This window comes from Aethalodelphis obliquidens, unplaced genomic scaffold (assembly GCF_003676395.1).
Source record: "Aethalodelphis obliquidens isolate GAN/ISIS:26980383/991018 unplaced genomic scaffold, ASM367639v1 scaffold80, whole genome shotgun sequence".
Lineage (NCBI taxonomy): Eukaryota > Metazoa > Chordata > Mammalia > Artiodactyla > Delphinidae > Aethalodelphis > Aethalodelphis obliquidens.
In genome coordinates, this window is record NW_020838024.1 from 4,398,486 (window position 1) to 4,422,880 (window position 24,395).

Sequence of the window (24,395 nt, forward strand, 5' to 3'; positions counted from 1 at the left end):
TTTGTATTTCTGTGGTGTCTGTTGTAACTTCTCCTATTTCATTTCTAATTTTATTGATTTGAGTCCTCTCCCTCTTTTTCCTGATGAGTCTAGCTAATGGTTTATTAATTTTGTTTATCTTCTCACAGAACCAGCTTTTAGTTTTATTGATCTTTGCTATTGTTTTCTTTGTTTCTATTTCATTTATTTCTGCTCTGATCTTTATGATTTCTTTCCTTCTACTAACTTTGGGTTTTGTTTGTTCTTCTTTCCCTAGTTCCTTTAGGTGTAAGGTTAGATTATTTATTTGATATTTTTCTTGTTTCTTGAGGTAGGCTTGTATTGCTATAAACTTCCCTCTTAGAACTGCTTTTGCTGCATCCCATAAGTTTTGGATCATCATGTTTTTGTTGTAATTTGTCTCTGGTATTTTTTATTTTCTCTTTGATTTCTTCAGTGACCTCTTGGTTACTTAGTAACGTATTGTTTAGCCTCCATGTGTTTGTGTTTTTTACGTTTTTTCCTCTGTAATTGATGTCTAATCTCATAGCGTTGTGGTCAGAAAAGATGCTTGATATGATTTCAGTTTTCTTAAATTTACTGAGGATTGATTTGTGATGCAAGATGTGATCTCTCCTGGAGAATGTTCCATGTGCACTTGAGAAGAAAGTGTAATCTGCTGTTTTTGGATGGAATGTCCTATAAATATCAATTAAATCTATCTGGTCTGTTGTGTCATTTAAAGCTTGTGTTTCCTTATTAATTTTCTGTTTGGATGATGTGTCCATTGGTGTAATTGAGGGGTTAAAATCCCCCACTGTTATTGTGTTACTGTTGATTTCCTGTTTTATAGCTGTTAGCAGTTGCCTTATGTATTGAGGTGCTCCTATGTTGGGTTATATATGTTTATAATCGTTATATCTTCTTCTTGGATTGATCCCTTGATCATTATGCAGTGTCCTTCCTCATGTCTTGTAACATTCTTTATTTTAAAGTCTGTTTTATCTGATATGAGTATTGCTGCTCCAGTTTTTTTTCGATTTCCATTTGCATGGAATATCTTTTTCCATCCCTTCACTTTCTGTCTGTATGTGTCCATGGGTCTGAAGTGGGTCTCTTGTACATAGCATATATATGGGTCTTCGTTTTGTATCAATTCAGCAAGCCTGTGTCTTTTGGCTGGATCATTTAATCCATTCACGTTTAAGGTAATTATCGATACATATGTTCCTATTCCCATTTTCTTAATTGTTATGCATTTGTTTTTGTAGGTCCTTTTCTACTCTTGTGTTTCCCACTTAGAGAAGTTCCTTTAGCATTTGTTGTAGAGCTGGTTTGGTGGTGCTGAATTCTCTTAGCTTTTGCTTGTCTGTTAAGCTTTTTATTTCTCCATCGGATCTGAATGAGATCCTTACTGGGTAGAGTAATCTTTGTTGTAGGTTATTCCCTTTCATCACTTTATATGTATCATGTCACTCCCTTCTGGCTTGTAGAGTATCCGCTGAGAAATCAGCTGTTAACCTTATGGGAGTTCCTTCTAAGTTATTTGTCGCTTTTCCCTTGTTTCTTTCAATACTTTTTCTTTGTCTTTAATTTTTGTCAGTTTGATTACGATGTGCCTCAGCATAATTTCTCCTTGGGTTTATCCAGCCTGGGACTCTGTGTGCTGCCTGGACTTGGGTGGCAATTTTCTTCCCATGGTAGGGAAGTTTTTGACTGTAATCTCATCAAATGTTTTCTCAGGTCCTTTTTCTGTCTCTTCTCCTTCTGGGACCCCTGTAATATGAATTTTGTTGCATTTAATGTTGTCCGATAGCTCTCTTGGGCTGTCTTCATTTCTTTTCATTCTTTTTTCTTTATTCTGTTCCACGGCAGTGAATTCCACCATTCTGTCTTCCAGGTCAGTTATCCATTCTTCAGCCTCAGTTATTCTGCTATTGATTACTTCTAGCGTATTTCTCATTTCAGTTATTGCATTGTTCATCTCTGTTTGTTTGTTCTTTAATTCTTCTAGGTCTTTGTTAAACATTTCTTGCACCTTCCCGATCTTTGCATCCATTCTTTTTCTGAGGTCCTGGATCATCTTCACTATCATTATTCTGAATTCTTTTTCTGGAAGGTTTCCTATCTCCCCTCATTTAGTTGTTTTTCTGGGGTTTTATCTTGTTCCTTAATCTTGTACATAGCCCTCTGACATTTCATCTTGTCTATCTTTCTGTGAATGTGGTTTTTGTTCCACACACTGCAGGATTGTAGTTCTTCTTCCTTCTGCTCTCTGCCATCTGGTGGATGTGGCTATCTAAGAGGCTTGTGCCCCTCATTGTAGTTTTGATTTGCATTTCTCTACTGATTAGTGATGTTGAGCATCCTTTCATATGTTTGTTGGCAATCTTTATCTTCTTTTGAGAAATGTATGTTTAGGTCTTCTGCCCATTTTTGGATTGGGCTCTTTGGTTTTTTGATATTGAGCTGCATGAGCTGCTTGTATATTTTGGAGATTAATCCTTTGTCAGTTGCTTTGTTTGCAAATATATTCTCCCATTCTGAGGGTTGTCTTTTATCTTGTTTATGGTTTCCTTTGCTGTGCAAAAGCTTTTAAGTTTCATAAGGTCCAATTTGTTTATTTCTGTTTTTATTTCCATTTCTCTAGGAGGTGGGTCAAAAAGGATCCTGCTGTGATTTATGTCAAAGAGTGTTCTTCCTATGTTTTCATCTAAGAATTTGATAGTGTCTAGCCTTGCATTTAGATCTTTAATCCATTTTGAGTATTTTTGTGTGTATGGCATTAGGGAGTGTTCTAATTTCATTCTTTTACATGTAGCTGTCCAGTTTTTCCCAGAACTGCTTATTGAAGTGGCTGTCTTTTCTCCATTCTATATTCTTGCCTCCTTTATCAAAGATAAGCTGACCTTATGTGTGTGAGTTTATCACTGGGCTTTCTACCCTGTTCCATTGATCTATATTTCTGTTTTTGTGCCAGTACCATACTGTCTTGATTATTGTAGCTTTGTAGTATAGTCTGAAATCCAAGAGCCTAATTCCTCCAGCTTCGTTTTTCTTTCTCAAGATTGCTTTGGCTATTCTGGGTCTTTTTGTTTCCGTGCAAATTGTGAAATTTTTTGCTCTAATTCTGGGAAAAATGTCAGTGGTAATTTGATAGGGATTGCATTGAATCTTTAGATTGCTTTGGGTAATGTAGTCATTTTCACAATGTTGATTCTTCCAATCCAAGGACATGATATATCTCTCCATCTATTTGTATCATCTTTAATTTCTTTCATCAGTGTCTTACAGTTTTTTGCATGCAGGTCTGTTGTCTCCTTAGGTGTGTTTATTCCTAGGAATTTTATTCTTTTTGTTGCAATGGTAAATGGGAGTGTTTCCTTAATTTCTCTTTCAGATTTTTCATCATTAGTGTATAGGAATGCAATCGATTTCTGTGCTTTAATTTTGTATCCTGCAACTTTACCAAATTCATTGATTAGCTCTAGTAGTTTTCTGGTAGCATCTTTAGGATTTTCTATGTATAGTATCATGTCATCTGCAAACAGTGACAGCTTTACTTTTTCTTTTCCAGTTTGGATTCCTTTTATTTCTTTTTCTTCTCTGATTGATATTGCTAAAAATTCCAAAACTGTTGAATAATAGTGGTAGGAATGGGAATCCTGTTCTTCTTCCTGATTTTAGAGGAAACGTTTTTAGGTTTTCACTATTGAGAATGATGTTGGCTATGGGTTTGTCACATATCGTCTTTATTATGTTGAGGTAAGTTCCCTCTATGCCTACTTTCTGGAGAGTTTTTATCATAAACGGGTGTTGAATTTTGTCAAAAGTTTTTTTCTGCATCTATTGAGATGATCATATGGTTTTTATCTTTCAGTTTATTAATATGGTGTATCACATTGATTGATTTGCGTATATTGAAGAATCCTTGCATTCTGGGATAAACCCCACTTGATCATGGTGTATGATCTTTTAATATGCTGTTGGATTCTCTTTGTTAGGATTTTATTGAGGATTTTTGCATCTATGTTCATCAGTGATATTGGTGTGTAGTTTTCTTTTTTGTGATATCTTTTTCTGGTTTTGGTATCAGGTTGATGGTGGCCTCGTAGAATGAGTATGGGAGTCTTCCTCCCTCTGCTATATTTTGGAAGAGTTTGATAAGGATAGGTGTTAGCTCTTCTCTAAATGTTTGATAGAATTCACCTGTGAATCCATCTGGTCCTGGCCTTTTGTTTGTTGGAAGATTTCTAATCACAGATTCAATTTCAGTGCTTGTGATTGGTTTGTTTATTTTTATATTTCTTCCTGGTTCAGTCTTGGAAGGTTGTGTATTTCTAAGAACTTGTCCATTTCTTCCAGGTTCCATTTTATTGGCATATAGTTGCTTGTAGTAATCCCTTATGATTCTTTGTATTTCTGCCGTGTCAGTTGTTACTTCTTTTGCATTTCGAATTCTGTTCATTTGAGTCTTCTCCCTCTTTTTCTTGATGAGTCTGGCTAGTGTTTTTTTCATTTTTGTTTATCTTCTCAAAGAAACAGCTTTTAGTTTTATTAATCTTTGCTGTTGTTTCCTTCATTTCTTTTTCATTTATTTTTGATCTGATCTTTATGATTTCTTACTTCTGCTAACTTTGGCGTTTTTTTGTTTTCCTTCTCTGATTGCTTTAGGTCTAAGGTTAGGTTGTTTATTTGACATTTTTCTTGTTTCTTGGGTAGGATTGTATTGCTCTAAACTTCTCTGTTAGAACTCCTTTTGCTGCATCCAGTAAGTTTTAGTCATCGTGTTTTCATTGTCATTTGTTTCTAGGTATTTTTTGATTTCCTCTTTGATTTCTTCAGTGATCTCTTGTTTTTCTAGTACTGTATTGTTTGGCCTCCATGTTTTTGTATTTTTCACAGATATTTTTCCTGTAATTGATATCTACTCTCATAGTGTTGTGGTTAGAAAAGATACTTCATATGATTTCAATTTTCTTATATTTACCAAGGCTTGATTTGTGACCCAAGGTATGATCTATCCTGGAGAATATTGCATGAGCACTAGAGAAGAAAGTGTATTCTGTTGTTTTTGCATCAAATGTCCTCTAAATATCAATTAAGTCCGTCTTGTTTAATGTGTCATTTAAAGCTTGTGTTTCCTTATTTATTTTCATGTTGTATGATCTGTCCATTTGTGAAAGTGGGGTCTTAAATTCCTACTATGATTGTGTTACTGTCAATTTCCCCTTTATGGCTGTTAGCATTTGCCTTATGTATTCAGGTGCTCCTATGTTGGGTACGTAAATATTTATAATTTTTATATCTTCTTCTTGGATTGATCCCTTGATCATTATGTAGTGTCCTTCTTTGTCTCTTGTAATAGTCTTTATTTTAAACTCTGTTTTGTCTGACATGGGAATTGCTACTCCAGCTTTCTTTTGATTTCCACTTGCATGGAATATCTTTTTCCATTCCCTCACTTTCAGTCTGTATGTGTCCCTAGGTCTGAAGTGAGTCTCTTGTAGACAGCATATATACAGGTCTTGTTTTTGTATCCATTTAGCCAGTTTGTGTCATTTGGTTGGAGCATTTAATCCATTTACTTTTAAGGTAGTTATCTATATGTATGTTCCTATGATCATTTTCTTAATTGTTTTGTTTTTGTTATTGTAGGTCTTTTCCTTCTCTCGTGTCCTGCCTAGAGAAGTTCCTTTAGCATTTGTTGTAAAGCTGGTTTGGTGGTGCTGAATTCTCTTAACTTTTGCTTGTTTGGAAGGGTTTTGATTTCTCCCTCAAATCTGAATGAGATCCTTGCTGTGTAGAGTAATCTTGGTTGTAGGTTTTTCCCTTTCATCACTTTAAATATGTCCTGCCACTCCCTTCTGGCTTGCAGAGTTTCTGCTGAATGATCAGCTCTTAACCTTGTGGGGATTCCCTTGTATGTTATTTGTTGCTTTTCCCTTGCTGCTTTTAATCTTTTTTCTTTCTGTTTAATTTTTGATAGTTTGATTAATATGTGTATTAGTGTGTTTCTCCTTGGTTTTATCCTTAATGGGACTCTCTGTGTCTCTGGACTTGATTGACTATTTCCTTTCCCATCGTAGGGAATTTTTCAACTATAATCTCTTCAAATATTTTGTCAGACCCTTTCTTTTTCTCTTCTTCTTCTGGGACCCCTATGATTCGAATGTTGGTACATTTAATGTTGTCACAGAGGTTTCTGAGACTGTCCTCAATTCTTTTCATTCTTTTTTCTGCATTCTGCTCTGCAGCAGTTATTTCCACTATTTTATCTTCCTGGTCACTTATCCATTCTTCTGCCTCAGTTATTGTGCTCTTGATTCCTTCTAGAGAATTTTTAATTTCATTTATTGTGTTTTTCATCAGTGTTTGTTTGCTCTTTACTTCTTCTAGGTCCTTGTTAAATGTTTCTTGTATTTTTTCCATTCTTTTTCCAAGATTTTGGATCATCTTACTATCATTACTCTCAATTATTTTTCAGGTAGACTATTTCCTCTTCATTTGTTTGGCTTGGTGGGTTTTTATGTTGCTCCTTCTTCTGCTGCATATTTCCCTGTCTTCCCATTTTGTTTAACTTACTGTGTTTTGGTCTCCTTTTCATAGGCTGCATGTTCATAGTTCCCATTGTTTTTGGTGTCTGCCCCCAGTGGGTAGCGTTGCTTCAGTGGCTTGTGTAGGCTTCCTGGTAGAGGGGACTGATGCCTGTTTTCTGGTGGGTGGGGCTGGACTTTGTCTTTTTGGTGGGCAAGGCTGCATCCGGTGGTGTGTTTTGGGCTGTCTGTGACCTTAGTATGGTTTTAGGCAGCCTCTCTGCTAATGGGTGGGGTTGTGTTCCTGTCTTGCTAGTTGTTTAGCATTGGGTGTCCAGCACTGAAGCTTGCTGGCCGTTGGCTGGAACTGGGTCTTAGCATTCAGATGGAGATCTCTGGGAGAGCTCTTGCCGATTGATATTACTTGAGGCCGGGAAGTCTCTGGTGGTCCAGTGTCCTGAACTTGGCCCTCTACCTCAGAGGCAGAGGCCTGACACCAGGCCAGAGCACCAAGACCCTGACAGCCACACAGCTCAAGTTGATTGTGGGGATTTAATCCACTGATTCTGAGACTTACCAGAGAAATTTCCCTTTCTCCTCTTTGTTTGCACAGCTTCTGGGGTTCAGCTTTAGTTTTGGCCCCCACCTCTGCATGTAGGTTTCCCTCACGATTCCAGGTATGTGGGGATTTTCTTGCCTTTTGGGAAGTCTGAGGTCTTCTGCCAGTGTTCAGTAGGTGTTCTGTAGGAGTTTTTCCACATGTAGATGTATTTTTGATGTATTTGTCGGGAGGAAGGTGATTTCCACATCTTACTCCTCCACCATCTTGAATGTGCACCCTTCACCTTATTTTTAAAGTTCATTTTTCTATCTTAAAAAGTAATATAGGAAATACAGTAGAGTGGATAAAAGAAAAATTACCCACAGTCTCACTTGCTCTAATGAACTTCTGAGAAATTTCAAAATGGAACAGGGGAGCACCTTGTTATTTTGTGAGTTCCCTTGTCCCTTAGAGTGAGGAGGGCACCTGACTCCAGAATAGTGTTTCCTTTAGGAAACAAAACTTGCCCAGTTTTGATATGTGTGCACGTTTGTTGTTAAGTAGAGGGAAAGAACTGCAAATATGTCCATATGTACATATGTTATACACCCATACTTATGTAAATATGACCAGATATAAATATAATAATTATCTCATCAGGCTGGAATTGTTCTGTTGCTGTCTGCTCAGAAATGAGGCAGATGGTTTCTCAAGGTTTCTGTGATCTATTTCTCTGATTAGAGGGCTCAGAGATTTCTCTCCTCATGACTTGCAGGTTGACTCTTGCTGTCTCACCAAGTTAACGATTTTTTTTTTACTCAGTCTTATTCCTGCTAGTGACAGAGTGGAGGTACTAAAAGAGAGCCCACTGTTTATTTATGTTTAATCAACTTGCTGAGCTGAGGGATTGGATCAAATGCTACCACTTTGTGATGAAAGCAGCCCACCTTCTGAGGGTCATGGGTGAAAAGAGATAGTGCTTACAAACATGGAGGGGGTGGTTAAGTCATCATATCATTCAGAATATGTTTATGTGTAGCAGAAAACCCCATATAAGATTTACTTATTTAAACTATTGTTGTTACTGACTGCAAAGAACTATTCTAGGTGCTGGGGATAAAGGAGTGAATAAAACAGACAAAATAGCCCTCTTTTATTCTAGTTGAAAAATGGACTTTTATCGCTCACATCAATGAAATTTGGAGATAAAATGTCCAAGGCTGGTGTAGTGCTCCACAATCTTCAGGAACTCAGACTCATATTGTCTGTCTTCTATCTTGTTTTTCTATCTTCTTTGACATCTGGCTTCTACTTCCTTGTCCAGACCATCCAGATTCAGACCAGGAAGGTATCCATGCCTTCCCTTTAAGTTCTGTAAGTTACATGTAGCACTTCCCCTTGTGTCTCATTGGTCAGAATTTAGCCACAAGGGAGGCTGGGACATTTAGTTTTTATTCTAGGAGGCTGTGTGCCCAGCGAAAAATCAAGGAGGAAAAAATATTGTGGTAACTGGTAGTCTGACACAGTCATCATAAAGTCAGGCACAAGTTGCCTTAGGCTTGATATGGTAGTTTTAAGGACCTGACACAAACAACAGAGAAGCGACAGTTGGAGAAAGGGCATTGTGAGGGTACCCACCTTAGGTTGCCCACCACCTTAGAGTGGCCTAGATCAGGTGGAGAGCACTGATTCATTTTTCCTTCTGTGTCAACGCTTGCCTGTAGGTCCATCTTACCATTAAGAAAAGCCTGTTAAGTAGTTTGCACCATATTTATTGAGCACATACTATGTTTGGAGAGCTCAGTAATCTTTAAAAAGTACTGCCAGAAAGTGTAGGGAGGTAGATACGGAGTTTCAGAGTGGCCTCTTCCTTGGAAGGTCCCGCTGAGGCTCAGGACCAGCCCTAGGTAAATTGTAAGATGGCCCAATGCTGGTCCATCACCCACATCCCCACAGATGGAAGAGAGCTCCATTCTCCAAGTGACCACTCTCTGGTCTCTCCCACTGCCTCAGTGGCTCTACTTATGTAATAGGTCTTTCTGGTCCATCAATATGTAAACCTTCATTAAGACCTAGAAAGAAAGCATAAGCTACTTAAAGCAACCTGAGTTTCTTTTCTCACTCTGTAACTCCTGTACAAGACATTTTTTTCTTTACTTTCATGCAGGTAATTTTAGAATGAGAGATTCTTATAATCTAAAGAGGCTTTGGCAGTCATTTAGTCTAAATTCCTTCCTGAGCTTCTCTTCCTTAAAGCTGTGTTCCACAAGTAATGTGCCATGGAAGTCTAGGTATTAACAGGAGCTCTGAAAACGAGTCCCAAGGTCAAGAAAGCTTGGGAAACAAGAGTACCAAATTCCCCAGTTGGAGATTCGCAATATAATTAGTTTTTATAGGCTGGCAAAATTCCATACCTTACATGAAAATGTAATTGTGCAGGAGTAAACTACTGATGGCTGCAGAAAATGAGAGCTCACCACTGAGGACTTAGAGCCTCTCAGAAGCCTTTCATGGTGGCTGGGGTGAAGTGTGAAGGTCCCTGAGTTATTCACCAATCCTTCGGTCATGAAGCTGAGGAAAATGTGCTGCCAGACTTCTGTCAATGTTTAAGCATGCTGGGACTCATTATCCACTTGGTTGATTATTCAGTTTTTCTTGGTCTTAATTCTGCCCCCAGCTGCCTCCTCCACATCTGGTCTTAATTGTGAGAAATGCATCAGTACATTTCTATCAGAAGATGAGGAATGGAAAGAAAGTGTGTGGGATTAGATCTCAAATCAGGGGAATTCCTTGTCATTCCAAATGTTACCAATGAATGAAATTGATAATTTAAAATAAAATATTAGAGAGACCTTCAAGATGGTGGAGGAGTGAGATGTGGAGATCACCTTCCTCCCCACAAATACATCAGAAATATATCTACATGTGGAACAACTCCTACAGAACACCTACTGAACGCTGGCAGAAGACCTCAGACTTCCCAAAAGGCAAGAAACTCCCCACGTACCTGGGTAGGGCAAAAGAAAAAAGAAAAAACAGAGACAAAAGAATAGGGATAGGACCTGCAACTCTTGGAGGGAGCTGTGAAGGAGAAAAGGTTTCCACACGCTAGGAGGCCCATTCACTGGTGGAGATGGGGGAGTGGGTGGGTGGGAAGCTTTGGAGCCACGTAGGAGAGTGCAGCAACAGGGCTGCAGAGGACAAAGCAGAGAGATTCCCGCACAGAGGATCCATGCCGACCAGCACTCACCAGCCCGAGAGGATTGTCTGCTCACCCACCAGGGGGTGTGGGGGCTGGGAGCTGAGGCTGCGGCTTCGGAGGTCAGACCCCAGGGAAAGGACTGGGGTTGGCTGCGTGAATACAGCCTGAAGGGGGCTAGTGCGCCACAGCTAGCTGGGAGGGAATCCGGAAAAAGGTCTAGAACTGCCAAAGAGGCAATAGAACATTGTATCGGGGTGCGTGAGGAGAGGGGATTCAGAGCACTGCCTAAACGAGCTCCAGAGAAGGGTGCAAGCCGTGGCTATCAGCATGGACACCAGAGATGGGCATGAGACACTAGGCTGCTGCTGCAGCCACCAGAAAGCCTGTGTGCAAGCCCAGGTCACTATCCACACCTCCCCTCCCGGGAGACTGGGCAGCCCGCCACTGACAGGGTCCCGTGATCCAGGGACAACTCCCCCGGGAGAACGCACGGCATGCCTCAGGCTGGTACAACGTCACGCCGGCCTCTGCCGCCGCAGGCTCGCCCCGCATTCCATACCCCTCCCTCCCCCCCGGCCTGAGTGAGCTAGAGCCCCCTAATCAGCTGCTCCTTTAACTCCGTCCTATCTGAGCCAAGAAAAGACACCCTCAGAAGAGCTACACACAGAGGGGGGGCCAAATCCAAAGCTGAGCCCCAGGAGTTGTGCGAACTAAGAAGAGAAAGGGAAATCTCTCCCAGCAGCCTCAGGAGCAGAGGATTAAATCTCCACAATCAGCTTGATGTACCCTGCATCTGTGGAATACCTGAATAGACAATGAGTCATCTCAAATTGAGGAGGTGGACTTTAGGAGCAACGATACATATATTTTTTTCCTTTTTCTCTATTTGTGAGTGTGTATGTGTATGCTTCTTTGTGTGATTTTGTCTGTGTAGCTTCGCCTTTACCATTCGTCTTAGGGTTCTGTCTGTCCGTGTTTTTAGTATAATTTTTAGCACTTGTTATCATTGTTGGATTTGTTTTCTGGTTTGGTTGCTCTCTTCTTTCCTTCTTTCTTTTTTTTTAATTAGTTTTTAATTTTTAAAAAAATTTAAATAATTTTTATTTTCTCTTTTAATAACTTTATTTTATTTTGTTTCCTTCTTTCTTTTTTTCTCCCTTTACTTCTGAGCCGTGTGGCTGACACAGTCTTGGTACACCGAGTGGGTGTCAGGCCTGTGACTCTGAGGTGGGAGAGCTGAGTTCAGGACATTGGTCCACCAGAGACGTCCCAGCTCCACATAGTATCAAACAGTGAAAGCTTACCGAGAAATCTCCATCTCAACACTAAGACTCAGTACCACTCAACGAACAGCAGACTACAGTGCTGAACACCCAATGCCAAACAACAAGCAAGGCAGGAACACAACCGCACCCATTAGCAGAGAGGCTTCCTAAAATCATAATAAGGTCACAGACACCCCAAAACACACTACCGGATGCAGCACTGACCACCAGAAACACAAGATCCAGACTCATCCACTGGAACACAGGCAGCAGTCCCCTCCACCAGGAAGCCTACACAACCCACTGAACCAACCTCAGCCACTGGGGGCAGGCACCAAAAACAACGGGAACTACGAACCTGCAGCCTGCGAAAAGGAGACCCCAAACACAGTAAGATAAGCAAAATGAGAAGACAGAAAAACACACAGCAGATGAAGGAGGAAGATAAAAACCCACCAGACCTAACAAATGAAGAGGCAACAGGCAGTCTACCTGAAAAGGAATTCAGAATAATGATAGTAAAGATGATCCAAAATCTTGGAAGTAGAATGGAGAAAATACAAGAAACTTTTAACAAGGACCTAGAAAAACTAAAGAGCAAACAATGATGAACAACACAATAAATGAAATTAAAAATTCTCTAGAAGGAATCAAGAGCAGAATAACTGAGGCAGAAGAATGAATAAGTGACAAGGAAGAAAAAATAGTGGAAATAACTATTGCAGAGCAGAATAAAGAAAAAAGAATTGAGGACAGGGCTTCCCTGGTGGCGCAGTGGTTGAGAGTCCACCTGCCGATGCAGGGGACATGGTTTCGTGCCCCGGTCGGGGAAGATCCCACATGCCACGGAGCAGCTGGGCCCGTGAGCCATGGCAGCTGAGCCTGCGTGTCCAGAGCCTGTGCTCCACAACGGGAAAGGCCACAACAGTGAGAGGCCCGCATACCGCAGGAAAAAAAAAAAAAACACACATGGAGGCTAAATAATACACTACTTAATAACCAAGATATCACTGCAGAAATCAAAGAGGAAATAAAAAAATACCTAGAAACAAATGACAGTGCAAAAAAATGACCCAAAACCTATGGGATGCAGCAAAAGCAGTTTAAGAGAGAAGTTTATAACAATACAATCCTACCTCAAGAAACATCTCAAATAAACAATCTAATCTTACACCTAAAGCAGTTAGACAGATAAGAACAAAAAACCCCTAAGTTAGCAGAAGGAAAGAAATCATAAAGATCAGATCAGAAATAAGTGGAAAAAAATGAAGGAAACAGTAGCAAAGATCAATAAAACTAAAAGCTGGTCCTTTGACAAGATAAACAAAATGGATAAACATTAGCCAGACTCATCAGGAAAAAAAGGGAGAAGCCTCAAATCAACAGAATTAGAAATGGAAAAGGAGAAGTAACAACTGACACTGCAGAAATACAAAGGATCATGAGAGATTACTACAAGCAACTCTATGCCAATAAAATGGACAACCTGGAAGAAATGGACGAATTCTTAGAAAAGCACAACATTATGAGATTGAACCAGGAAGAAATAGAAAATATACACAGACCAATCACAAGCACTGAAATTGAGACTGTGATTAAAAATCTTCCAACAAACAAAAGCCCAGGACCAGACGGCTTCACAGGCGAATTCTATCAAACATTTAGAGAACAGCTAACACCCATCCTTCTCAAACTCTTCCAAAATACAGCAGAGGGAGGAACACTCTGAATCTCACTCTACGAGACCACCATCACCCTGATACCAAAACCAGACACAGATGTCAGAAAGAAAGAAAACTACAGGTTAATATCACTGATGAACGTACATGCAAAAATCCTCAACAAAATACTAGCAGACAGGGCTTCTCTGGTGGCTCAGTGGTTGAGGGTCCACCTGCCGATGCAGGGTACACGGGTTCATGCCCCAGTCTGGGAGGGTCCCACATGCGGCGGAGCTGCTGGGCCCGTGGGCCGTGGCCGCTGGACCTGCGTGTCCAGAGCATGTGCTCCACGACAGGAGAGGCCACAGCAATGGGAGGCCCGCGTATCACAAAAAAAAAAAAAAAAAAAAAACTACTAGCAGACAGAATCCAACAGCACATTAAAGGATCATACATGAGAATCAAGTGGGTTTTTTCCCAGGAATCCAAGGATTCTTCAATATATGCAAAACAATCAATGTGATACACTCTACTAACAAACTGAAGGATTAAAAAACCTATGATCTTCTCAAGAGATGCAGGAGAAGCTTTTGACCAAATGTAACACCGATTTATGCTAAAAACCCTCCAGAAAGTAAGCATAGAGGGAACTTATCTCAACATAATAAAGGCCATATATGACAAACCCACAGCCAACATCGTTCTCAATGGGGAAAAAATGAAACCATTTCCTCTTAGATCAGGAAAAAGACAAGGTTGCCCAGTCTCACCACTGTTATTCAACATAGTTTTGGAAGTTTAACCATGGCAATCAGTGAAGAATAAGAAATAAAAGGAATCCAAATCGGAAAAGAAGAAGTAAAGCTGTCAGTGTTTGCAAACGACATGATACTATACATAGCGAATGCTAAAGACTCTACCAGCAACTACTAGAGCTAATCAATGAATTTGGTAATGTTGCGGGATACAAAATTAATACACAGAAATCTCTTGCATTCCTATACACTAATGATGAAAAATCCTAAAGAGAAATTAAGGAAACCCTCCCATTTACTGCAACAAAAAGAATAAAATACTTTGGAATAAACCCACCTAAGGAGACAAAGGACCTATATGAAGAAAACAAAAGGCCTATATGCAGAAAATTATAAGACACTGATGAAAGAAATTAAAGATGATACAAACAGATGGAGAGATATACCATGTTCTTGGATTTGGAAGAATGAACATTGTGAAAATGACTGTGCTACCCAAAGCAATCTACAGAGTCAATGCAATCCCTATAAAACTACCAATGGCATTTTTCACAGAACTAGAACCAAAAATTTCACAATTTGTATGGAGACACAAAAGACCCTGAATAGCTAAAGCCATCTTGAGAAAGAAAAACGGAGCAGGAGGAATCAGACTCACTCACTTCAAACTATACTACAAAGCTACAGTAATAAAGACAGTATGGTACTGGCTCAAAAACAGAAATATAGATAAATGGAACAGGACCGAAAGCCCAGAGATAAACCCACACACATATGGTCACCTTATGTTTGATAAAGGAGGCAAGAATGTACAATGGAGAAAAGACAGCCTCTTCAATAAGTGGTGCTGGGAAAACTGGACAGCTACATGTAAAAGAATGAAATTAGAACACTCCCTAACACCATACACAAAAATAAACTCAAAATGTATTAAAGACCTCAATGTAAGTCCAGACACTATAAAACTCTTAGATGAAAACTTAGGCAGAACACTCTCTGACATAAATCACAGCAAGATCCTTTTTGACCCACCTCGTAGAGAAATGGAAATAAAAACAAAAATAAACAAATGGGACCTAATGAAACTTAAAAGTTTTTGCACAGCAAAGGAAACCATAAACAAGACCAAAAGACAACCCTCAGAATGGGAGAATATATTTGCAAATGAAGCAGCTGACAAAGGATTAATCTCCAAAATTTACAGGCATCTCATCCAGCTCAATATCAGAAAAAGAAACAACCCAATCCAAAAATGGGCAGAAGACCTAAATAGACATTTCTCCAAAGAAGATATACAGATTGCCAACAAACACATGAAAGGATGCTCAACATCACTAATCATTAGACAAATGCAAATCAAAACTACAATGAGGTATCACCTCACACCAGTCAGAATGGCCCTCATCAAAAAATACACAAACAATAAACGCTGGAGAGGGTGTGGAGAAAAGGGAACCCTCTTGCACTGTTGGTGGGAATGTAAATTGATACAGCCACTTTGGAGAACAGCATGGAGGTTCCTTATAAATCTAAAAATAGAACTGCCATATGACCCAGCAATCCCACTACTGGGCATATACCCTGAGAAAAGCATAATTCAAAAAGAGACATGTACCACAATGTTCATTGTAACTCTATTTAGAATAGCCAGGACATGGAAGCAACCTAAGTGTCCATTGACAGATGAATGGATAAAGAAGATGTGGCACATATATGTAATGGAATATTACTCAGCCATAAAGAGAAATGAAATTGAGTTATTTGTAGTGAGGTGGATGGACCTAGAGACTGTCATACAGAGTGAAGTAAATCAGAATGAGATAAACAAATACTGTATGCTAACACATATATATGGAATCTAAAAACAAGAAAGCAAAAATGGTTCTGAAGAACCTAGGGGCAGGACAGGAATAAAGATGCAGACTTAGGGAGTGTACTTGAGGACACAGAGAGGGGAAAGTGTAAGCTGGGATGAAGTGAGTGAGTGGCGTGGACTTATATATACTACCAAATGTAAAATGGGTAGCTGGAGGGAAGCAGCCGCATAGCACAGGGAGAGCAGCTCGGTGCTCTGTGACCACCTAGAGAGGTGAGATAGGGAGAGTGGGAGGGATTTTCAGGAGGGAGGAGTTATGGGGATATATGTATATGTATAGCTGATTCACTTTGCTATAAAGCAGAAACTAACACACCATTGTAAAGCAATTATACTCCGATAAAGATGTTAAAAATTAAATTATTTAATTAAATAATATGCTAATGGATTAAATTGTTTGATAAATTCTCTTTCTGATTTACTCTCCAGAGAGATCTTAAACCCTCCCTTTCACTTATACTTGATTTGATTATGTTGTTATTTGGGGAATTTTCACATTTCCAAAATGGTTCATCATTTCCTCTTTTTTTTTTTTTTTTTTTTTTTTTTTTTTTTTTTTGGCATGTTCTGAATAAACTTAGGGCTTTGTAAGGCAAGATCAGTCAGCCTTTGGAGAGTATATTTCATTTTATTTTTTCAGGTTCTCTTATTTATGTCCACAGTCCTAAACCTGGGGGGTTCTTGCTTTTGACGTATACTAGTTACTAATACTTAGTTTATGTTACTGCACTTGTTTGTCTTTAAAGACAGCTGTTTTTACTTTAATAGTGACCAGTTTTGAGAAATGGATAGTCTATTACCGAAGTGTAAAAATATTTTTAGTCCCCAGTGAATGAGGTAAATTTTTTTTTTTTTTTTTTTAGTGAAAATAAGCTCCCTGGCTGAGGCATTTTTTTTTAACATCTTTATTGGAGTATAATTGCTTTACAATGGTGTGTTAGTTTCTACTTTATAACAAAGTGAATCAGTTATACATATACATATGTTCCCGTATCTCTTCCCTCTTGCATCTCCCTCCCTCCCACCCTCCCTAACCCACCCCTCTAGGTGGTCACAAACCACGGAACTGATCTCCCTGTGCTATGCAGCTTCTTCCGACTAGCTATCTATTTTATGTTTGGTAGTGTATATATGTCCATGCCACTCTCTCACTTTGTCACAGCTTACCCTTCCCCCTCCCCATATCCTCAAGTCCATTCTCTAGTAGGTCTGTGTCTTTATTCCCGTCTTACCTCTAGGTTCTTCATGACATTATTTTTTCTTTCTTAGATTCCATATATATGTGTTAGAATATGGTATTTGTTTTTCTCTTTCTGACTCACTTCACTCTGTATGACAGACTCTATGTCCATCCACCTTACTACAAATAACTCAATTTCGTTTCCTTTTATGGCTGAGTAATATTCCATTGTATATATGTGCCACATCTTCTTTATCCATTCATCTGTTGATGGACACTTAGGTTGCTTCCATGTCCTGGCTATTGTAAATAGAGCTGCAATGAACATTTTGGTACATGAGTTTTTTTGAATTATGGTTTTCTCAGGGTATATGCCCAGTAGTGGGATTGCTGGGTTGTATGATAATTCTATTTTTAGTTTTTTAAGGAACCTCCATACTGTTCTCCATAGTGGCTGTATCAATTTACATTTCTACCAACAGTGCAAGAGGGTTCCCTTTTCTCCACACCCTGTCCAGCATTTATTGTTTGTGTATTTTTTGATGATGGCCATTCTGACTGGTGTGAGATGATATCTCATTGTAGTTTTGATTTGCATTTCTCTAATGATTAATGATGTTGAGCATTCTTTCATGTGTTTGTTGGCAATCTGTATATCTTCTTTGGAGAAATGTCTATTTATGTCTTCTGCCCATTTTTGGATTGGGTTGTTTGTTTTTTTCTTATTGAACTGCATGAGCTGCTTGTAAATTTTGGAGATTAATCCATTGTCAGTTGCTTCATTTGCAAATATTTTCTCCCATTCTGAGGGTTGTCTTTTGGTCTTGTTTATGGTTTCCTTTGCTGTGCAAAATCTGAGGCATTTTAAATCTATCCAAAGCCAGCCTGAAGAGATGAACAGGTCTGGCAACTCAGCTATCATTGCTAAAGGACATGGCTTCAGCATTGACCTTCAGCTCTGTTGGGAAAGGCCACAGTGTTCTGCCAAGAAGGGGATCTGGTTGCAAGTATGTGATGGCAGCCAGCTGCTGACAGTTGTGCATGGGCAATGGAAAGATGTGTTGGTTCAACTCTGACAACACCAGAGCTGACAGGTCCCTGAGAGATGGTGGTATCTAGTGGCTTAAAGTTGTGTTGTGTGGAATCCCCCTCAGGGTCATCTGCCACAACACAGTGATCAGAGCCACTTTCTTTTCTTTGCTTTTTGCTTAATCTTTGTTTGAAGAAAGTGTTCCATAAGTGAAATAAAATTTTAAAGTAGGAGTTCAGTTCATTTTCCTCATTACATTGGGGTGGAGTTGTGGGGACTGGTGATGAGAACATTTGTCCATGGTCACGGGACTTGCAGGTGGCTCTGTGCAGAAGTGGTTCAGGCCGGGCGCATAGGGAGTGAGTCAGCAGTGGGCCTGGACAAGGTGTCTAGGCCCTCTCAGACTTAAGACATTCTTCTTCCCTTTTCCAGGCAAGTGGAGCCTGGGAATTCCACCCCCATCTCTATGCCACCCATCTAAATAAGATTCAGACTGACTCACCTAAAATGCTCACCTGCTGCTTAGTGGCTATGAGACTTTGAACAAATTTGAATAAATATAACCTCTTCGAATCTCATTTTTCTCACTTAAAAATGGCAATAATAAGACTTACCTCAAAACTTGTTGAGAATTAAATACAGTTGGCCCTCCCTATCTGAAGGTTCAGTCAACCACAGATTCAGCCAACCTTGGATGGAAAATACTCCAGAAAAAAAAGAAAAACTCCAGAAAATTCCAGAAAGCAAAATTTGGATTTGTTGCTCACTGGCAACTATTTGCATAGCATGTTATTGTATTTATAACTATTTACATAGCACTTACATTATATTAGGTATTACAAGTAATCTAGAGATGATTTAAAGTATACAGGAGGATGTGCGTAGGTTATATGCAAATATGTCGTTGTATATAAATGACTTGAATATTCATGGATATTGGCATCTGCAGGGACTCCTGGAACCAATTCCCTGTGGATACAGAAGGGTGACTGTAATAAATGTCAGATCTGAAAAAATGTTCATCACAGGCCTGGCTCTTGATAGGCGCTCTGTCAGAAGTGGGCATTAGTGTTTGTGTTCTTCCTGAGTTGTGTTTCAGGAAACTCACTCATGCTGGTGGCAGGAAGGTGGGAACAAGGGTACTAAGTCTCACTTATCTGGAAGCTATAGAGTGTGGCCTGGTAAAGATTAACTTGAGAGGATCTTCTTGGGGGAAACTAGATCTCAAACCTGGCAGTCGGTACAATTCATGGCCAATTTCCAATTAATGGTAAACAGTTCTAAGCTAGTCAGAAATCTTCCTTCTGCATGGGAGCTCTGCGTATGAGGCAGCAGAAGAGAATCCAGATGAGGGAAGAGTTGAGTTGGGGTAGGAGACAGAGCCTGGAGCAATTCCCTAAGCAGAAGAGGTAGCTTCTAGAAGCTACCAGCATGCTAAAAAGGCACCCTTGAAAGTACAGGAAACTATAATTTCCAGAGTCTTCTACTCTGTGTTCACTTTCCCTGCTACCTGATAATACTCGAGCTGCCTCCAGGCAACTTCCTCAAGGCTTGGTCTGTTCCTGTCTGAAGGTGACCCTGAGTCTAAGAGAAAGGTGGCAGTTAAAGGCTCCACTACCTGAGAAAGCTCTAAATGAGAGTGAGCTTTGTGAAGAGCTGCCTAAAGCATTTGGGAAAGGAGGAAAAAAAAAAAAGCTGAATTATTTGTATTTCCCAGGGATCTTCAGTGCCTCTGCTGTGCTAGTGTTCAGGGTGTCCTGGACATCTCAGTGGACCCTGGACACACCCCTGCTCTTCCTTAGCTTCCGGTTTAGGGAAGTCATTCCTGTGTCAGGACAGGAAATCATCTGTACTTACACTGCCCACTTGGCTAGATTTCTTCCCTTAAAACAAACACGTCCCAGTCTCAGTGTGGAGAATCCTCTAACTGAAACAGTCCTCTCAGGGAGAAAAGTAAACAACTCTTGCAGTTCTTCTTTATTTGTGATTCATAAATCTGTTCCAATTCATTTTTAGTTTTTCCTTCACCCATGCATCAAGCATTTACTGGGTGTCACTGTTTGCCAAGCACAGTATTAGGCACTGGATACAAAGCTAGTGGAGCTCTGGCCCTGTAGGTACTTAAAGCCTCACTGGACATTCCCCAAGCAGCAGGATATCACAGCAGGGTAGAAAGTGCTCAGAAGCTATCCCAGCCCAGAAGAGGGATCTCTAAACAGAATGTGTGTGGTATGGAATGGACTGTGTCCTCCTGAATTTCCCATGTTGAAGCTCTAACCCCCAGTGTGACTGTATTTGGACATAGGGCTTTTAGGAGGAAACTAAGGTTAAATGAAATCATAAGGGTGGGGTCCTAATCCAATTGGATTGGTGGCCATATGAGAAGAGGATGAAAAAGAGATCCCTCTCTCTCTCCACATGCACACAGTGGGAAAACAGGTCTCACCAGAGCCTGACCATGCTGGCATCCTGATCTTCCAGCTTCCAGGACCATGAGAAAGTAAATTTCTGTTGATGGTATTTTGTTGTGGCAGTCTGAGCTAAGATAATGTGTGTGTGTGTTTGAGGGGCAGTGGGGCGGGGGGGTTGGGGAGATAGGAGCTTCCCAGAATTGTTGGCACCTCACCTGTCCCCGAAGGACTGTCCGGCTTTGTCATCAGGCCTTGAAGATAAATGTGTAGGGCTGACTTCTTGTAGTTCATAACATTTCTTAGCCAAGTCTGGGATGACTTCCTCAGGACTCAGCAAAGTCAGCCTAGATATGTACAGTCCTGTCTCCCAACTCAGTCCCAACAGGGCCCAATTCAAATCCCACCACTTCTGGCACTATCTGTAATAGAATTGATAACTCTCTCCTTGGGAATTATTTGAAACCTGATCATGACATTTTCATATGTTCTTGTTATCTTATGCACAATTAGATTGACTGTCACATCAGTGCAAAGGTCGTGTCACTTATTTCTTTGCCTCTATTCCTAGGAAGGTAGAGTAGGGCTTGCCCATAGAGCCTGGTCCATGTTGTTGCTGTCACCAGACAGACTTGGCTGGATCTAGGCTCTGTTGTTTACTGCGTGACTCTGGGGAAATTATTTAACCTCTTTGAGCTTTGGTTTCCTCGTCTGTACTACAGTGATAACATTAGGGCTTATCAGATGGACTTGCTGGCACAGTGAATGAAGCATTGTGTATGGAGGGCTTAGCACAGGATCTGGCCTTTAGCACGTGCTTGGTGTAGGTCTTGTTGAAAACTTTTTGATATTTGTCTTTACCAGACCCCATCTCTCACTTCCATGTTTCCTCCTGCAAGACCATTTACTGAGTGACTCACCTATTTGCTGGAAAAATGAAGATAACCTGATGGGCTTTAAACTCTGTTTCTTAATATCAAGGAGATAAAAGGTTGAGGAGGGAGAGTAGAGAAGGAGAAGTGAGAAAAGAAAGAAAGGACTGGGAGAAGCAGAGAAATCGCCTTTATTCTACCAGTGTCTTACCTGTGCCGGCCTCCTGCCAGACCTTAGACACATTTGGGCCTGAGGAGGTGGGAGGGGGGAACCACAGCCAGCCAGGGATCCAAGGCTGCAGCCTGGAGCACAGGGTCCTCTTTAATGAAAGGGCTGCATACTGCACGGTGTCTGCCAACTGCAGTGAGCTGAGGGCTATACGAGGGGGCCAGCGCCCAGGGAAGGGATGCAGAGCCTGTGGAGCCAAGGGAGAGGAGGGGACCGTGTGACCAAGGGCTTTGTGAGGGCACTGGGTTGCCCGGGTAGGTGAGCTTGTGGAGAGCACTGAGCATCCTTGCACCTTGGAGGAGACCCATCCCCACACGGCAAAGACAGGAGACCAAGAGAAGGAGATTGCACCTCACCCATGTTGGTAAGGTTCCTCTACTTGGCCCAGTCTTCTGACACCCCTCCCAGAAGCACAGACCCCACCTGAGCTCAGGGTGTCTGGTTCCCTGGCTTGTGCAGAAAGATTTAGAAACAGGTTGTAGTTTGAAAATGTTCCCATGAGCTTCAAAAAGAGATGAAAGGGTGAGAGACAGGAGGTCAGTAGGGGTTCAGAGTTAGAAACCATCAGTCAACTCTCTGGAGAGTCCTTAGGGAAGTCATACTTATCCATGCAAAGTAAGGGGAGAAGGAACATAGAAAGTAGTTCTACCGCAGATGAGGGGTTAACCGTCTCCCCGTCTGTAAGTCTTCACAGCACTTCCCCCTAAGGTTTCTGCAATCCTGAATTATTTTTCAAAAGTCTCATATCAAAGTACAGCTTTATTATTTTCAAGGAAAACTCACAATAATAGAATTTGAATTTATTTAGCCCTATGGTCATGTGTCATTTCTTTTGTAAATATTACTCAGTGTAGTGTGTTCTAACTTCACATGTAAAGCAAAACTGAGGAACCAGGATGGGTTACATAGCAAACCAGTGTAATCAGCTCTACAATCCAGAGAGCACTGTGGGGAGAGGAGAGGATATGGTTTTAGTTGTCCCTATTCCATGTCTGAGGCAGGGCCTCAGGAGGAGGTGTGGTTCTAGATGGCTCGGAAGAACAGGACCAGACTAATAAGTGGAAATGCCAGGGAGGAGGTTCCAGCTCACTACAGGAGGGAACTGTGAGTTGGTGCGTGCCCCCAGCACCGGAAGTATTCAAGCTGAGGCTGGGTGGCCATCACCAGAGAGGAGGAAGCGGGTGTGAGCTTTGCTGTTCTGCTCTCCTGTTCTGCCCCAGCCAGCGGTCCAGGGTGCCGATGAGAGTAGGTAGCAGGTGTGTGGCTGTCTTCCTGATAGAAATCTTCAAAGACTGAGACTGCTTCTCCATCAGCCCAGGCTCCTTTCCTTATTTACCCTTTTGGTAAATTGATCTTTTGTCAACTTTCTAAACCATTCTGAGCCCACTGAAACCTTTTAGACTTGACCACCACTTGGGTTAAACTTCCCAATGTGTGAAGTAGCACTTTATTCTTATTTTGGTTTTAAATAGACCTCTTTCAGGTTTCAAGGAGGTGCTTCTCAAACTTCTGGGAGTTTGAGAATGATTCTAATTCTCTTCATGATTCTATAGCCTCTTCTGGGTTTTGCCTTCTAGACTATGATCCTCATATATTGTCTTTTCCATACTTAAACCTATGAGTCACCTTGAGAGTTTCACTGTGCTTTGCTAGATCTTTTCCAGCTTTTTAAAAATACCTTCGTGAAGTAGGATATCCTGAACCACATGCAGTTTTTCCAGCTTACATTTCTGCAGTTTTATGCATATTTACTCTGTGGAAGGCAGTGTGGTGTATATGAAAATGCGTGATTTTAGGGCATAGAAAATCCTGGATCTTCCATGGATGTTATGGGCTGTGTGACTTTGGGGAGTTATTTAACCAGCCACTTTGAGCATCAGTTTCCACATTTGCAAGATGGAGATAACAGTAGGCACCTCAGATGTTCATGAGGATAAACAACTTGGCTTTTTTAAAAATATATATTTATTTATTTGGCTGCACTGGGTCTTAGTTGAGGCACGTGGGATCTTCGTTGCTGCATGCAGGATCTTCAGTTGCAGCATGTGGGATCTAGTTCCCTGACCAGGGATGGAACCCAGGCTCCCTGCACTGGGAGTGTGGAGTCCTAACCACTGGACCACCAGGGAAGTCCTGCAACTTAGCATTTTAAAGTCTAGTACCCTGCCTTGTGTTCAGTAAGCCCTGAATAATTTAGAGGAGAAGGAGCTGGAGAAGGAGAAGAAAGTTCCCATTCTTGATTATAATATCTTTTTAATGAGGGACCTATTTAATGAAACAGGTAATAATTATTTCAGAGCAGTATATTTGAACCTCCCTGTCATATTCCAATTTCACTTATCTGGGTCATATTCATTTAAACTGATCTCTTCTTCCATTCCAGTCAAATAGATAAGAACGTTGTATTCATGCATTATTAAATATAACTTAAGCTTACAGCCTTGCATCTTTATAAACATAAGTGAGTAATATGTGAGAGAGATAGAGAATGAACCCCCTATCTTCTGGTTAATGTTTAGACAGTCTTGGCACCTCCCAGAAGCAAGAGCTACAGCGAGAGAAGTGGGAGAGGAGCAAGCTGCCAGGCAGAAGCCTCTCTCGGCGTTCCATCAGCAAGGAGAGGTGGGTGGAGACACTGGTGGTGGCCGACACGAAGATGATTGAGTACCATGGGAGCGAGAATGTGGAGTCCTATATCCTCACCATCATGAACATGGTACGTCAGACCACGTGGGGACAGGGGCAGCTGGTGAATAGATACCACTAGAGGTGCTCCATCCCCCAAATAAGAGACCTTCTTTTGATACCTTTTTTTTTTTTTTTTTTTTTTTTTTTTTACGCGGGCCTCTTTTCTTTTTTTT

At 40.7% G+C, this 24,395-nt stretch overlaps 1 protein-coding gene across 2 annotated transcripts in view; it reads left to right on the forward strand.

The window, feature by feature from the left end:
- Positions 1-24,395, forward strand: part of ADAMTS12 (ADAM metallopeptidase with thrombospondin type 1 motif 12) — a 383,295-nt gene that overhangs the window by 191,080 nt on the left and 167,820 nt on the right. For both annotated transcript variants that reach the window (XM_027092637.1, XM_027092636.1), the window contains exon 4: positions 24,054-24,250. In XM_027092637.1, the coding sequence (XP_026948438.1) occupies positions 24,054-24,250 (197 nt within the window). The remainder of the gene's footprint in view (positions 1-24,053; positions 24,251-24,395) is intronic.